Consider the following 16,871-nt stretch of genomic DNA (forward strand, 5'->3'; position numbering starts at 1 on the left):
CCCCTGTTGGAGCACACTGACCACCAGGGGGCTAGTTCCTGCATTGAGCGTCTGCCCCCTGGTGGTCAGTGTTTGTCATAGTGACCAGTCATTCCCAGTCTTTCTGCTGTTAGGGTCAGTTTGCATATTACCCTTTTATTATATAGGCTAGAGGCCTGGTGCATGGGTGGGGGGCCAGCTGGTTTGCCCTGAAGGGTGTCCCGGATCAGGGTGGAGGTCCTGCTGGGGTGCCTTGACAGCCTGGGTGAGAGGCTGATGGGTGTTTGCAGCTGGTCACACCCCCTTCAGGGTGGGGGTCCCCACTGGGGTTGCCTGGCCAGCCTGGGTGAGGGATTGATGGCTGTTTGCAGGCTGGTCAAGGCCCCCCCCCCAGTGGGGACCCTTCACCCCCATGGAGGTTTTGGCCAGGCCTGGGTTGAGGGGGCTGATGGTTTGTTTTCAGGCTGGCCACCACCCCCCTTCAGGGTGGGGGTCCCCACTGGGGTGCCTGGCCGGCCTGGGTGAGGGGCTGATGGCTGTTTGCAGGCTGGTAAAGCCCCCCCCCCAGTGGGGACCCTCACCCCATGGAGGTTTGGCCAGTCTGTGTGAGGGGCTGATGGTTGTTTTCAGGCTGGCCACACCCCCTTTAGGGTGGGGGGTCCCCACTGGGGTGCCTGGCCATTCTGGGTGAGGGGCTGAGGGCCGTTTTCAGGCTGGTCAAGCCCCCCGGCAACGGAAGCTCCCAGCCTCTCCTTTTTTTAAAATTTTTTATTCTGGGATTTATTTACCTTCTATAATTAAAACTTTGTAGCCTTGAGAGGAGCTCAGAGCTGGCCAGGGCAGGCGGGAGGGAAGCCTCCTGCTCGCTCCAGCTCTGTAGCCACAGTCGGCTGAAAGTAGGTATCTGGGGTTTATTTACCTTCTGTAATTGAAACTTTGTTGCTTTGAGTGGAGCTCAGAGCCGCCACGGCAGACGGGAAGCTTGGCTTCCTCCATCATTGGGGCAACCAAGCCTCCTGCTTGCTCCAGCTCCGTGGCTGCTGGCCGCCATCTTGGTTGGGTTAATTTGCATATAGTTGCTCTGATTGGCTGGTGAGCGTGGCTTAAGGTGCAGCGAAGGTACGGTCAATTTGCATGTTTGTCTTTTATTAGTGTGGATGCCACAAGGCAAAGTAAGGGCATGACCAAGATGTTTACAACATTCTCCTGGGTTTCAATCCTACTCAATTACATGCACCTGACCTCTATCAAGCCCATATTACTCAGGCATGTGTGGCCACGTGTTCGGACCAAAGGTTCAAGCTCACAACTATAGCTGTTGGCTATAATTGTGCTGGGAGGGCCCTGCCCTCCAAGCTGGGACTTGCACGTGGCAATGAGAAGACTGTGCCTTCTCATCAGTCCAAGGCTTGAACCTGTCCAAAACACTGTAGTGGCTCCCCACAATAAAATTTTAATACATTATATCAGAGGTTGTGGTGGTACTGTTTTACCCACAGCGTCTACAGGAATTGTTGCAAATTTACTTCTCGGTGGAAGAACCTTTCATTCCCAATATAAATGACCAATTCAAGCACTCTGAAAGTGTTTTCACTCTTAATGTGGTGTACAGGGAGATATTAGAATAAGTTTAATCAATTTATCAGTCACTGTTTGCATCACTGTTGTTTTTATATCATGTTTTTGTTGTTTTCATATCATGTTTTTGTTGTTTTCATATTATATTTTTTTCGTTTTTATATCATGCCTCTGTTGTTGTTATATCCTTTTGTTACTGTTTATTTATTAATAAATTTATATATTATTTTCATATACATTTTACTAATTTCCTTTCATTTCTCACACTTCTATTATAGAGAAAGGGCAAATAGCAATATTAAAATATCTCCGCTAATTAATTCCCTTTTTTTAAAAAAATATATCTTATTGATATTTTACAGAGAGGAAGGGAGAGGGATAGAGAGTTAGAAACATCAATGAGAAAGAAACATCGATCAGCTGCCTCCTGCACACTCCCCACTGGGGATGTGCCCGCAACCAAGGTACATGCCCTTGACTGGAATCGAACCTGGGATCCTTGAGTCCGCAGGCCGATGCTCTATCCACTGAGCCAAACCACTTAGGGCAATTAATTCCCTTTTAATGTGCACAAATTTCGTGCACCAGGCTACTAGTATGGGGTATAAGTCATAAACTTTCAATGGTACCCAAATATTTACTGATATAAATTTTTGTGTACCAGTTCTATGGAAGTAAGGACCTGAAAATTAGCAGGTAATAATCAGTTTGTACAGTCAAAAAGGTTACCAACAGGGAACCAATTTTTAAAAAAAAGATGGTTGAAAAGAGTAGAGAACCCAAAAATAGACCTATGACTTACAGCCACTTGGTGTTTGACAAAGATGCCAAAGCAATGTAATATGTGTTTGGGGTCTCTTTAACAAAGGAAAGTAGAAAACTGAATGTCCATAAGAAAATATATATATACTTCATACCCTTTGATACAGGGAAGACCAGGTGGTCTCTCTGAGCAGAGGTAATGGAACTGGAAGTCTAGGGTGGCAAAGTGGCTTACGTTGGCAAGAAGAGTGCTGAAGAGTAGAAAACTACACACATAGAGAATTTAGGAGAACTGTAAAGAGCCCCTTCAAGTCTAAGCTGAATAACGATCAGCACATGTGTGAGGAAATTACTGTAGTCTAGAAAAAAGACCACCCGAAAGGAGTAGAGGGAGCAATACTTGGAGTTTACACAGGATCAGAAATAGTCCCTATTCCCACCAGCCAGAAAAGGAAATCTTATAATTCACAAGGCATCAAGTACATTACTCAGAGAGGTTTTTGACTCAGTAAAGGGAGAAAAATTAGCCACAGACTAAACATTGTTCTGGCTCAATCTAACAAAGCTTAAAAGCAAGACATAAAAGGGTCAAACTTTTTACAAGTGAATTGTGTCTCAGAACAAAAAGAACAAAAATATTTACAGAAACACAAAAATATATAACACCCATCAAAGTAAAATTAACTGCTTGGCCTCCAAACAAGAATTACCAAGCCTGTATAAAAAAGCAGCAGAATTCAACTTACACTAAATAGAAAAAAAAGTCTATCAATCAAAACCAACCCCCAAAATGACAGAGATGATGTTATTAGTAGATAGGGACGTTTATAACTGTCATTATGACTGAATTCCATATGTTCCACAAACTAGAGACAAGATTGCTGATGATACTCACAGATAAGGAAAACATTAACAAGATTCATATTGAGCATCTAGAAAGGAGGGCTGGAAAATATAATGGCAAACAAATCTGATGAAAACTATATACTCACAAATCCAAGAAGCTCAACAAAACCTAAGTAAAAGAAACATGAAGAAAAATGACATAAAGGTACATCATAATCAAATTTACTAAAACCATAGCTTAAAAAAAACACCATAGTTTAGTGAGAAAATCTAAAAAGCATTGAGAAGAAATAAGACATATTAATACTAAAAATGAAAACTAAGAATAAGAGAAAAAGAAAGAGCTTGGCATGTGTTAAAAGAAGTAAAAAGTGAGTACAGTGGGGCCTTGACTTACGAGTTTAATTCGTTCTGAGACTGAGCTCGTTAACTCAAATTACTCTGTCAACTCAAAGCAAAAAATTGGCTGAGAGACAGCTGGTATCTCAAAAAACTTGTTAGTCGGGACACTCGTAAGTCAAGGCCCCACTGTAGGTAGAAAGAAGTAGATAGGTCAATAGGCAAGGGAAAACCTCAGGAGAGCCTAGTGGACTATGAAAGGGACTTTGGATTTTTGTTCTAATTGCCATGGAAATCACTTGTTTTAAAATGGGAGAGTGATGTGATATACTTTAACCTAATTAGCATAAAATATTTTCAAGTCTCTTTTTTCATAAAGTTTCACTGACTCTAAATTGCTACCAAGTAACACCAACCTATATCTCTGTTGCCCTTCATAGCTCAGCTTCCTTAAAAGGTTCTAAAATTTTTTTAATTTATTGTCTAAAGATTTACATATGTCTCCTTTTTCTCCAATTGACCCACCCCTGGCAAGCCCCCACCACCCCAGTGTCTGTGTCCATTGGTTAAAATTTTTTTTTTAATTTCCTCAACTTCCATTTGCTTCTTAATTCCTAGGCTCTATTTCTGCCCCTGGCACTCTAATGACACTGCTTTTATCAAGATCACAATGCCTTTTCCTGGACAAAACCAATGTAAATTTTTTAGCCTCAATTTGTCATCGCTCTTTCTTAAGTCTTCTCTTTTTCCTTGTAATCCAAGCCACACTCTCAATTTTCCTAACTCTAAATGTTCCTCATTTTGTCTTCAAAGTTTTTCTTCCTCTGACAAACTCCTAGAAGAGTTTCACATAAAACCCTTACAGGCCTGTCTCCAAATATATCTTACAAGTGCCCTCTTTTCTTTATCATCTTTCAGCAACTCTGTGAAAGTTATCAATACTTTTCGTCTATATTAGTACAAGGCCTCTAAAAACTGGTCTCAAGGACTTTTTAATCCTGAGTAAGATGGAATAGGATACTGGATTGTGCTATTGCCTAAATAACCAAAACAATTGAGAAAAATATCTAAAACAACAATTTCAAGACACATCACCAAAAAATGACATGTTATACAGAGAGGCACAAAGGTAAGAATCAGATTTTTGTCAGAAACAATGCAAGTAAGAAGACAGTGGAGCAACATCTTTAAAGCACTGAAAGACAAAACTGCCAACCTAGAACTCTATTCCCAGAGAAAATATCTTTTAAAAGTTAAGGTGAAATACTCTTCAGTAAAAAAGTTGAAAGAATCTATCGCCAATATTACAAAAAAATGTTAAAATAAGTCCTTTAGCCAGAAGGAAAATGATACTACGTGGATATGTGAACCTAAACAAAGACATTAAAAAATACTAGAAATTGCCATTACACAGATAACTATAAAGACTAATTTTCTTAGTATTTAAATCTCTTTAAGGATAATTACATTTCAAAGTCTTGGGAAGATGAAGTAAGCATCAACCTGTGTCTCTCAATACAGCTGTAGAAGCCAGGACAAAATGCATAAGCTATTAAGCTATTTGAAAACTCTGAGATGCAAACAGTAGCAGCCAGATTAGGGAAGAGGACAAAAATTCAAAGTACCACCAGTCTGATGGTACCATTATGCTCCCCCCCCCTGCCCCCCATCTATTATTCCCCAGTCAGGATTCAATATGCCAGAAAACCATTAATGGCACACTGTTTGAAGACCTCTCTCAATAAGGGTAAAGCTCATACTGTTCAACACAGCCAGTGTATAGAACCCTTCATGATCTGGCCCTGCTTACCTCTTCCAAGGTTTCTTGCTTGCCATTCTTTGTCTTGAATTCTGAACTTTGCCAACCACGCTGAATTATATCCATTCCCTGCGCTTCACATGCTCTCGTAATTATCAGTCCTACTAATTCTCTGCAGCAAACACTCTGCTTGGCTTTGGTTTATTTAGCTAACACTTTTTATTCCTTAGCACATCACTGTTTCCAAAAATCATTTTCTTAGCTCTCCCAAGACTGATTTATGCCCTGGGATACATATTCTTACAGTGCCTTATGATTATTTCCTACCACATTATTTATCAACTATAATGAATTGCCTCTTTTCTTGCCTCCCTTTCCACTAGACCAGGGGTGGGCAAACTTTTTGACTCGAGGGCCACAATGGGTTCTTAAACTGGACCGGAGGGCCGGAACAAAAGCATGGATGGAGTGTTTGTGTGAACTAATATAAATTCAAAGTAAACATCATTACATAAAAGGGTACGGTCTTTTTTTTTTTTTTTTTTTAGTTTTATTCATTTCAAACGGGCGGATCCGGCCCTCGGGCCGTAGTTTGCCCACGGCTGCACTAGACCCTAATCTCCTTGAGTGGAGAGAATATGTCTTAACCATTATGTATCCTCACTGCTTAGGAGCATGTGGCATATAATGGAATTCCATAAAGAATTGTTTCCTCAAAAAATTAAACATGGAACTGCCATTTGAGCCAGTGATTCCCCTTCTACGAATATATCTTAAGAAACCTAAAACACCAATCAGAAAGAATGTATGCATCCCTATGTTTACAGCAGCACAATTTACAATAGCTAAGATGTGGAAACAGCCCAAGTGCCCATCAGATGAGGGGATAAAAAAACTATAGTACATTTATACCATGGAATACTATGCACCTGTAAAAAAGAAGGATCTCTTACCATTTGAGACAGCATGGAGGGACCTGGAGAGTATTAAGCTAAGCAAAATAAGCCAGTCAGAGAAAGACAAGTATCACATGATCTCACTCATATGTGGAATCTAATGGACAAAATAGATCCAGAGACATGGAAGCAAGGAACAGACTGTGGAATCTCAGAGGGAAGACAGGGGTGTATGGGTTAGTGGGAAGAGATCAACCAAAGAACTTGTATGCATATATGCATAACCCATGGACAGAGATGACAGGGTAGTGAAGGCCTGGGGCGGGGGGTGGGGGGGCATCCTAGATGGGGTCAATGGGGGGGAAAAGGGAACATATGTAATACTTTCAACAATAAAGATTTTTTTAAAAAGAACTGTTAAAATAAGTAAACAAATGCTGTGGAATCTTTGGGCTTTTCTCCATGGTAAGAAAGAATTCTACAAAAATAGTCCATTAAAAAAAATTACTTAAAACTTTAGACAGAGGTCAGCCTCGCTCTTTTAGAATATTAGCTCCAAAGAGCACATATCACTTCATTCATTCACGGTTATATCTCTATCTAGTGCCTGGGAAAATGCAAGACAATAGTAGGTGCTCATAAATATTGCTGAATAAATATATTATTGAGATCTTCTTAATATTCCTGCTAAATCCCTAAGGGACCTTTCTGAGATTTTGTCAGTTTACTACTCTAGTTCTCATCAAGAATTATTCCTGGAACAGATTAGAAAGGGTTAAAGTAATACAATTTAAATAGTATATATCATTAGTCCCCCCGCTCACACTTTACACTTCTGTAATAAAAATCCTTGCTATTCTTAAGGTTGGATAGTTTTGTCCCCATGTTTCACATATATGTGAATTTCTTCCAGGTTCTCTCAATCCCTCTAAAGTGTTCTTTCCCTCAGAGTGTCCAGTCTATAAGTTTACATGTGTGCTATGCCAAAACAGGATAAAAACACTTTCATACATACTGTCAGTTGCAGAGAAGGATGTATCCAATGCAAACTCATCCAGAGGAATCACAAGTTGACCTCCTGCCTCCCACTTCTTGCGATCAGGTGAAATCAACTTTTCTTTTTCATGCTTTTCGGCATTTTCATGCACAATTACCTCACCCATATCAGGGTGACACTGCTTCCCTTTTTCATCTTCTTGAGCTTTAAGATTTTGATTTAATCTCCGTAGTATTTCTCGTTTACTCTGAAACAGTTAAAATGCTGTATTTTATAATGTATATGATTAAGTAAAATGATTGAGAGAAAAAATGGAAAATTGTACCTACTGAAATGGAATTGTTAGTCTTTTGCATTTCTTCTGAGGTGTCCTGGGTATCAGTTAAACTTCTGTCCTTTAAACACAGATAGTTTCAGAGTAAGAAATAATGTTATTTTAACATTCTAACTCAAAATTTTTGTTACTTTTTGTTTTTCATTAAATTGTTCCTTGTGAGTTATTTTATTCCTGTAAATATTAACACAACTTCCTATATTATCAGCAGTGAGAAACAGGTAATAGATTAAATATATAGTAAAAGGGCCAATTCTCAATTATTTGTCATATTTTTGGATTACTGATTACCTATTTGACTATATCCTCTTCCTCTTTGGCACCTGAATTTTTTGGTAATTTTAAGTCAATAATAGAAATAAAAAGAAAATTAATTCATATAGGCTCTCAATCAGAGCTAAGGAAAGTTTTGATGAATAAAGTAATTCAAGATAGGCCGTGTTATTTTGAAGCTTTCTTTGTTTCATGTACATATGTATGCTTATTAAGCAATACTACTAAACATAATTGAGAACTGGCTTTTTTACCTAAGCCAAGAGAGTATCAATAGTGAGTTCTGAGCCCCATGTACCAAGGATAATATAAATTCTATTGTTTGATTAGCAAAATCATAGCAATCTTAGACACCTAGAATTTTTACATATGTGAAAAGAAGAAATTAGTAGTTATGAAAGCAAACTATATATGGAAGACTCAGAGTATGCAAGAGCAATTTTAAAAGTATAAGTAAGCAATATTTGCCAAGAAAACACAAAGAAAAACCATTTAGTTACATGAATTACCTTAATTTGTAGTATTTGAGAAAAACACAAACAAAGTACAGTGGTCAGTTTGAAAGCAATACATGTAATGAGACAAAGAGCCTTTTACCCAGTACAGTAGTCAGGAATTAGCAGTTGCTACAACCAGAGAGGTCACAGCTACTTGAGATGTGAGACTGGGTACCAGGAGGGAACCACACAGTGGTATCTAAAGTTGAAGTGAACAACGTAGTACATGCAAAGTCGTTATCAGAAAGAAGAGAGACTAATCCTACTTAAAGAACAACAGTTACTTCTATGAAGTTTTTAAGAGTGACCAAGAAACTTGTCTTTTCCTACTCAGTCTTATTTTCAAGACAAACACACAGGCTGTAAAAATTGGCGCACCAATAACAGTGTTGTCTACAAAATTTAATGAAACTCAACTATTACAAGGCACAGACATTAATTACCAGGAGAGGAGAAATCAGGTTAATGTGTTATATTATACTAGAGGCCCGGTGCACGAAATTTGTGCATGGAGGGGGGCTTCCCTTAGCCCAGCCTGCACCCACTCCAATCGGGGACCCCTCGGGGGATGTCCAACCACTGGTTTAGGACACCCATCTCACAATCCGGGACCACTGGCTCCTAACCACTCACCTGCCTACCTGCTTGATTACCCATAACCTCTCTGCCTACCTGCCTTATTGCCCCTAACCTCTCTGCCTGCCTGCCTGATCGCCCCTAACTGCCTCTGCCTGCCTGATCGCCCCTACCTGCCTGCCTGCCTGCCTGATCACCCCTAACTGCCTCTGCCTGCCTGACCGCCCCTACCTGCCTGCCTGCTTGCCCCTAACTGCCCTCCCCTGCCAGCCCAATCGAGCCCCCAACTGCTCTCCCCTGCCAGCCTGATCGAGCCCCCAACTGCCTCTGCCTGCCTGATCGCCCCTAACTGCCCTCCCCTGCCGGCCTGATCTCACCCCCACCGACACTCCCCTGACAGCCTGATCTCACCCCTAACTGCTCTCCCCTGCCAGCCTGATCGCCCCTAGCTGCCCTCCCCTGCTGGTCTGATCTCGCCCCCAACCGCCCTCCTCTGCCAGCCAATTTGGTTCTGATTGGTCAGTTTCTATGCCAGTCAGCGTCAAAAGCTCCGCCTCCTAGGCAGCCATTGGCTCCTTACATTCACCCAGATCTGGTTCTGATTGGTCAGTTTCTATGCCAGTCAGCATCTCTGGGCCTATCAATGGGGGCTGATCAGCAGCCCTGGTGGAGGCCTGGAGAGAAATGGAGGTGTGGCTGTTGGCCAGGCCAGGAGAGAAAGAGAAGCAAGTTCTGATCAATGGCTGCCACAGAGGCTACCGATCAGACCCTGCCTCTCTCTCTGCAGGCCTCTCTCCGGGCCTGATCCGCAGCCCCCTAGGCAGTCAGTGCTGGGTCTGGGCGCCCGCAGCAGCCCCAGTCAGTGCTGGGTCACCACAGCAACCCAGCACTGACTTCCGGTCTGGTCGAGCCTTGGGTCGTTATGACCCTGGCTCTTTATTATATAGATGGTTCAGGAGACTTTTCCCCTTCTGTCTGATGAATTCTAGACTGAAATTCCACATCATGAACCCATTTCCCTTAACCTTAGAACAGAGTTTTCACATTTCAGATGGATACCTGGCACATTCTTCAGAGCTTAAACTTTATACTCGCCCACATATTTGTGTGTCATCCATATGGCAAGACAGATTCAGAAATAGAAGGTAAAAGAAATAACTGATGCATTAATTGTAATTATACTGACTCCTCTAACATTTGCTATGCCAAAACAATAAATGTAAATATGTCTTAAACTTTATTCCTAGAGTTAATTACTCTAAGTACCAAAGACATTATTTCTTAAAAAGTACGCCTTTGTTAATTATGAAAGCTGGGATATAAAAATGTTTTTGCTTTATTTTTGGTACATTTGTATATATATTTTATTTGTTCAATATTATTTTAAAGTAAAAGAGGGAGAGAGAATAACTTTAAAATAGTTTTATCTACCAGGTGTTCCTAGATATAAAACTTATGAGCAGCAAGGCTCCAGAATTCAGAGTAGAGCAGACACAGAAATCTTAGGTAATTTTATTCCTAGAAAAATCTAATGGAACATTAGAAATTAATATAACTTCATTAAATTGAATCCTTTTGATAATCTTTTGACTTTAAGGAGCACTAAATTTTAGGAAACTTACCATACCCACTTCTTTCAAGGCTGAAGTCACAGAAATAACAGGTCTTATCTGATGCTTTGATGGCGAGCCACTTGCTTCATGCTGTCCCAAAGGAGGAGACATATCAGAACCCTTTACTCCTTTAGACACCAACTATAATAAAGAATTTAAATACACACTGGGAATTTATATTTGCAGGAAGAGATAAAAGATATATGAAGGTATATATAAGATCACTGTTTGCTTATACATTGTATCCACATATAGTTTTCTCCATTCCTCAATTTTCATGATGTAGGTAGGCATGATCAGTGAATAAAGAGAAACATCTCAGGCCTCAGATGTAAACATAATTATATGTCATGTAGTACCAAGTCATTCTTTAATATTTTATTAACAGTATTTCATTAAGTGCTCTTAAAAACAAACTGTCTTCTAAAAGACTAAATATTAATCCTCTCACTTTAATACACTAAAACATTTCATGGGGGAAAAAGCATTTCGTGGGAAGAAAAAATATTTATTAATCTTACACTTGAAAATGTTTCTGTAATTTGTGCAAGTTTGGTACAATCTTCTTAAAGTTTAACATCAATCACCAAACGTAAGAGCCCTCATTATAAAAATGTCAACATAAATGAGAATGGAAGAACTATTATGCACAGTGAATAAGATTTATGTCATTAAAATATCATTTGTTATATTCGTATAGGTGTTCATTTTTATCTTGCCACTTAGACTCTAAACAATGCAAAGTTAGATTCTGAACCTTTAATAATACCAGGAAATGGCATTTACAGGTATGGCCACATTAATATGGCAGCAACTCTGCTCCCTACTTTTATCTCTTTTTCAAACCAATAAACACAAATTTCTGGTGAGAATACATTTCACATGCAATATTTATTGAGTATCTTCTAAGCATAAGGTAGTAATACAATTCTAATATTTAGTCTTCTGGGCTTTCATTTTACGCTAGTATATGTTGTTCAAGAGAAGATGGAAGTATCTAACACAGTATTGAAAGAAAAGAACAAAATGTGAGAAATGACTTCAAGCCTTATTATAAAGCTACAGAAATCAAGACATTATAGTATTGGTGTAAGAATAAAGAGGTAGATAAATGGAACAGAACAGAAATCAGAAATAGAGCACACAAATACAGTCAACTGATCTTTAACAATGGAGCAAAGGCAACTCAATGGAGAAAAGATAGTCTTTACAATAAATGGTGCTGAAACTAGATATCCACAAACAAACAAACAAACAAACAAAATGTATCTAGACACAAACCATACACTCTTCACAAAAATTAACTCAAAATCTATCACAGACCTAAAAGTTAAATGCAAAACTATAAAACTCCTAGATAACATAGGAGAAAATCTAGATGAACTAGGGTTTGGCAAAGACTTTTTTAGATAGAACGCCAAAGGCACAATCCATGAAAGAGAGAATTAATAAACAGTACTTCATTAAAATTAAAAACTTTTAATCTGTGAAAGACACAATGGAGAGAATGAGAACACAAGCCACAGACTGGGAAAAGTTATTTGCAAGATATAAACACGCAAAGAACTGTTAACCAAAATACATAAAGAAGTCTTAAAATTCAACAATAAGAAAACAAATAACCTAGTTTAAAAAATGGACAAAACTTAATAGACACCTCACCAAAGAAGTGTACAAATGGCAAATGAGCATATGAGAAGGTGCTCCTTGCCATATGCCATTAGGAAATTGCAAATTAAAACAAATGTGATACCACTGAACTTTATCATGAGTGCTAAAATCCAAAACACTGACAGTGCCAAATGCTTCTGAGGATGTGAAGCAACAGGAACTCTCATTCATTTCTCATGGGAATGCAAAATAGTACATTCACTCTGGAAGATGTTTTGTTAGTTTCTTACAAAACCAAGCAGTCTTACCATGTGATCCAGCAACCATATTCCTTGATATTTACCCAAAGGAGTTGAAAACTTATGTCCACATAAAAACCTGCACACAGATGGTTACAGCAGATTTATTTATAATTGGTAATACTTGGAAGCAACCAAGATGACCTTCAGTAGGTAAATGGATAAAAACAAACAAACTGGTGTGTATATATACATCTATATGGGATATTATTCAGTGCTAAAAAGAAATGATCTAATAAGCCATGCAAATTCATGGAAGAAACTTAAATGCATATTAACTCAGTGAAAGAAGTTAACCTGAAAAGGCTACATACTGTATGATTTTAACCGTATGACATTCTGTAAAAGGCAAAACTATGGAGACAATAAAAAGATCCGTGGAGCCCTAGCTTGTTTGGCTCAGTGGATAGAGCATCAGCTTGTGGACTGAAGGGTCCCAGGTTTGATTTCAGTCCAGGGCACTTGCCCGGGTTGCAGGCTCATCCCCAGAAGGGGGTATGCAGGAGGCAGTCGATCAATGATTCTCTCTCATCATTGATGTTTCTTTCTCTTTCTCCCTCTCCCTTCCTCTCTGAAATCAATAAAAAAAATACACATTTTTTTTTTAAAGAAAAAGACCTAGGGGTTGGAAGGGGAGTAAAGGTGGTGGGAGGGATAAATATACAGAGTACAGAGACTTTTAGGCTAGAGAAAATACTCTGTATGATATTATAATGACGAATACATGTCATTATACATTTGCTCAAACCCACAGAGTATAGAACACCAAGAGTGAAACCTAATGTAAACTATGGACTTTGGATGGTGATGTGTCTGTGTAGGTTCATCAATTATAACAAATGTACCTGGTAGAGGGTGGTTATAATAGGGCAAGTTATACATGTGTGAGGCAAGAGTTATATGGAAAACCTTTGTACATTCCTTTTAATTTTGCTGTGAACCTAAAACTGCTCTAAAAATTAGTCTTTAATTTAAAAAAAAGAGAAGAAAATAGTCTTAACCCCATAGTTCAGTATTTCAGTATTGTGGAGAAAGTATGCTGATGTTTAAAACATCTAACCTATATAATAAAAGGCTAATATGCAAATCAACCAAACGGTGGAACAACCTGTCGCTATGATGCGCACTGACCACCAGGGGGAAGACACTCAATGCAGGAGCTGCCCCCTGGTGGTCAGTGTGCTCCCACAGGGGGAACACTGCTCAGCCAGAAGCAAGTGCAGCGGCAGTGGCAGGAGCCTCTCCTGCCTCCATGACAGCGCTAAGGATGTCCGACTGAAGGCAGTCAGACATCCCCCAAGAGCTCCCGGACTGCAAGAGGGTACAGGCCTGGCTGAGGGACCCCCCCCCCCACCCCAAGTGCACAAATTGCATGCACCAGGCCTCTAGTATATATATAAAAGCCTAAGTGACCGTTACGATCGAACAATCGGTTGACCAGTTGCTATGATGCACGCTAACCACCAGGGGGCAGATGCTCAATGCAGGAGCTGCCCCCTGGTGGTCAGTGCACTCCCACAGCCCCTCCCCCCAGCCAGCCGCCCTCCCCACCACGATGGCCCTGATCAGAGGGCCAGCCGGTCAACGTCCCACAGTCCCTCCCCAAGCTGGCAGCCCTCGACCAGCTGACCAACTCCTGGAGTCCCTTCCCTGGCTGCCCCCCATAGGCCTTGATTGCCGGCCAGGCCAAGGGACCTCCACCAGTGCACGAATTCGTGCACTGGGCGCCTAGTATTATATATAACTTTTTAAAAATTAGAGTTCTTACAAATGACTATAATCTCCTTGAAAGATTATATAGAAATATTTTGAAACTTTATGATTATCTTATCATAGAGTATACTCAAAAAAGGTTCCATAAATTTTGAGGAAATAAAAACAAGCTCCAATTAGATCTGAACAAATAGCCACATTTTTAGAATAATGTTATTTCCCTAGATGATTATTTTGAAGGAAACAAATTAATTTAAATGTAGAAATTCTGTTATTTTGTAAATCAGTAATAATTTCTCTACTACATATCATATTTATTAATTGTATTATGCCAATTCACTGAAAAATTATTCCTGCTATTTCAATAAATAAGTTTGATGTGATTTTGTGAGAAAACAAATATACAATATCTGATTAAAATTAATTAATCAACACATTCAAAGATGTATTAAGTGTGAAGCACAATGCTAGATAATGAGTATTGAAAATGAATGATACATGGGAACTATGTGAGGTGATAGATGTATTAAGTAACATTATTGTGGTAAACATTTCACAATATCTACACATATCTCAGTAAACCTGGGGGCAGAGGGGAACTCAATATATTGTAGACCAGAACTAATGGCAGTAAATAATTTCAAACCAAAGAAAAATAAAATAAAATGAATGACACAATGCTTTCTCTCAAAGAAGTATAAACTAGAAGAGAAAGGGGAACACATAAATCAATCAGTATGTTACAGAGAAATAAAAGTCGAGAGATGTGTGTTAAATGATCTGGGGAAAAACAAACAAAATAGAAACCACAGAAAGAACTGTGTAAAAAACCAGGATGGGAGATAGTTTGAGTGGCCTTCAAGGGTAGCCAGTTTGAATGGCCATTCATTGTTTAAGGAAGTCATGAAATACAACTGAATGGGAAAGGTCTACACTCAAAGTCCAAAACTCCCCCTCACTAACCCTGTGATTGTTTTCATGTTTCTTATCCTCTCTACACTTCAAAATTCTTCTCTCTAAAATGGGAATGCTATACTCATTGTCTCTTTGGTATATGGATTAAATGTGATAATTTACGAAAGGTGAACAGCTCTGTGTGCAATAAATGGTAGCAATTATTATAGTTCAGCAAACATTTATTTAGATTTTATTAAATAAAGTCATGTGGCTTAAACACTAAAAGTCTGGTTTTAAAACCTGATGAAATGAAGACACTTGCACAAAGCAAAATAAAAATAAGACCTCCCAACTATGTACAATCAGAATTTAAAGTTTTTGCACTACAAAAGAAGGTTTATGACACAGAGGTCAATAAGCAGCAGAAACCTGAAAGAAAATACATTATAAAAATTTAAAAACTAAGATTTTAAAAAATGATCAAGAGTAATTTAATTGTATGAATAATTAAACAGGAAAGATAGTATGAATTTAAACAATTTTACTAAAGAAGAGCACCAATTTCCCTTCTCAACCTATGATACAATTTGCATTTATGCTTATAAAGAATATCTCAAAAGTCATTTCCAAAAATTATTGGGCAGATGCCTATGATAGGAACATTAAGAAAACTCATAATAAAAGAAAAAAAAGTCACCCATATACCTACTGCTCCAACTAATTATAACTTCATTCATCTATACTTTTTAAATGTTTATTCATATGCACACATAATTTTTATACGACTTAGGCACTGGCACAACTCTTGGAAATTGTAGACTTATGGCCTAAGAAAAATTTTAAATCCTCTTGGCAATACTTAGCAGATAGTAAAGAAAGGCAAAAGTCACATAAAGAGACTGAAAATCCTTTATCTTGACTTTATATTATTAAGATGTAAATTATATTGAAGAGATATTTCTATATTAATCTCAATCTTAAGAAAAACCAAAAGTAACAGAGACAAAAATATATTTATTGGTAAAGTGTATGACTTAGAGTATGAGACTAAAGATAATCACATTTAGGACAGTGCTAAAACTATGCAAAAAGATGGACAATCTCTACTAAATTCTCTTCATACTATTCATCTTTGTGCCCATAGAAGCAAATCTCTTTTTTTAACCAACAGAAGATACTTTAATGAAGAAAATGTTTCACACATTACTATTAAAATTTACTCTTATATTATTAAAATCTGCCTGGCTGACATATTTGTATATGGCTAATGACTAGTATATAGTCCATGATCTAAGATATATTTGATCCAATGTATAAGACAACATTATTGGTACCTTTGTAATAATCACTGTCAGCAGCCTTTAGTAAATGCTTATGTCCTATAATCAAACATATACTAGTTTCTCCCTGGGTCAACTAAGCTAAACAAATCAGAAGAAGCAAAAACAATGAGCAAGCAAAGAAACTCAGACATTTAAAATTTAAAGCAAAGAACTAAGACCAACAGAACATCCTGCTAACTCTAACAATTACAAAACTAACAATAAAACTAAGTCAGCTTTTGGAAAATTTAACGGTAATTTGGGGTATCTATTGAGACACGGCAACATCATTCATTATAAGCCAAGTTAACACATATCATTAACTTATTAGTACAGTAGAACTTTGGCCTTCTGTGTAAACATCATCAACATATGATTTATAACCTGAATTCAGCTTAAGGCTATTCTTCAATGTTAACCAGATCTTGAGATAGAAGGTAATAACATATTTGTTATTGTAATAAGAGAAAACATTAGACAGAGTCCTTAATTCAGAAAGTCTGTCTGCCTGCCTGATCGCCCCTAACTGCCTCTCCTGCTGGCCTGGTCACCCTCCAACTGGCCTGATCACCTCCAACTG

At 38.5% G+C, this 16,871-nt stretch overlaps 1 protein-coding gene across 1 annotated transcript in view; it reads right to left on the reverse strand.

The window, feature by feature from the left end:
• The window catches only part of NEK1 (NIMA related kinase 1), a 153,123-nt gene that overhangs the window by 32,075 nt on the left and 104,177 nt on the right, over positions 1 to 16,871 (reverse strand). The window contains exons 18-20 of the mRNA XM_023752994.1: positions 10,459 to 10,590; positions 7,486 to 7,551; positions 7,175 to 7,403 (exon numbers count right to left, since the gene is read on the reverse strand). Coding sequence (XP_023608762.1) covers positions 7,175 to 7,403; positions 7,486 to 7,551; positions 10,459 to 10,590 — 427 coding nt within the window. The remainder of the gene's footprint in view (positions 1 to 7,174; positions 7,404 to 7,485; positions 7,552 to 10,458; positions 10,591 to 16,871) is intronic.

Source organism: Myotis lucifugus, unplaced genomic scaffold, assembly GCF_000147115.1.
Source record: "Myotis lucifugus unplaced genomic scaffold, Myoluc2.0 scaffold_1, whole genome shotgun sequence".
NCBI classification, from domain to species: Eukaryota; Metazoa; Chordata; class Mammalia; order Chiroptera; family Vespertilionidae; genus Myotis; species Myotis lucifugus.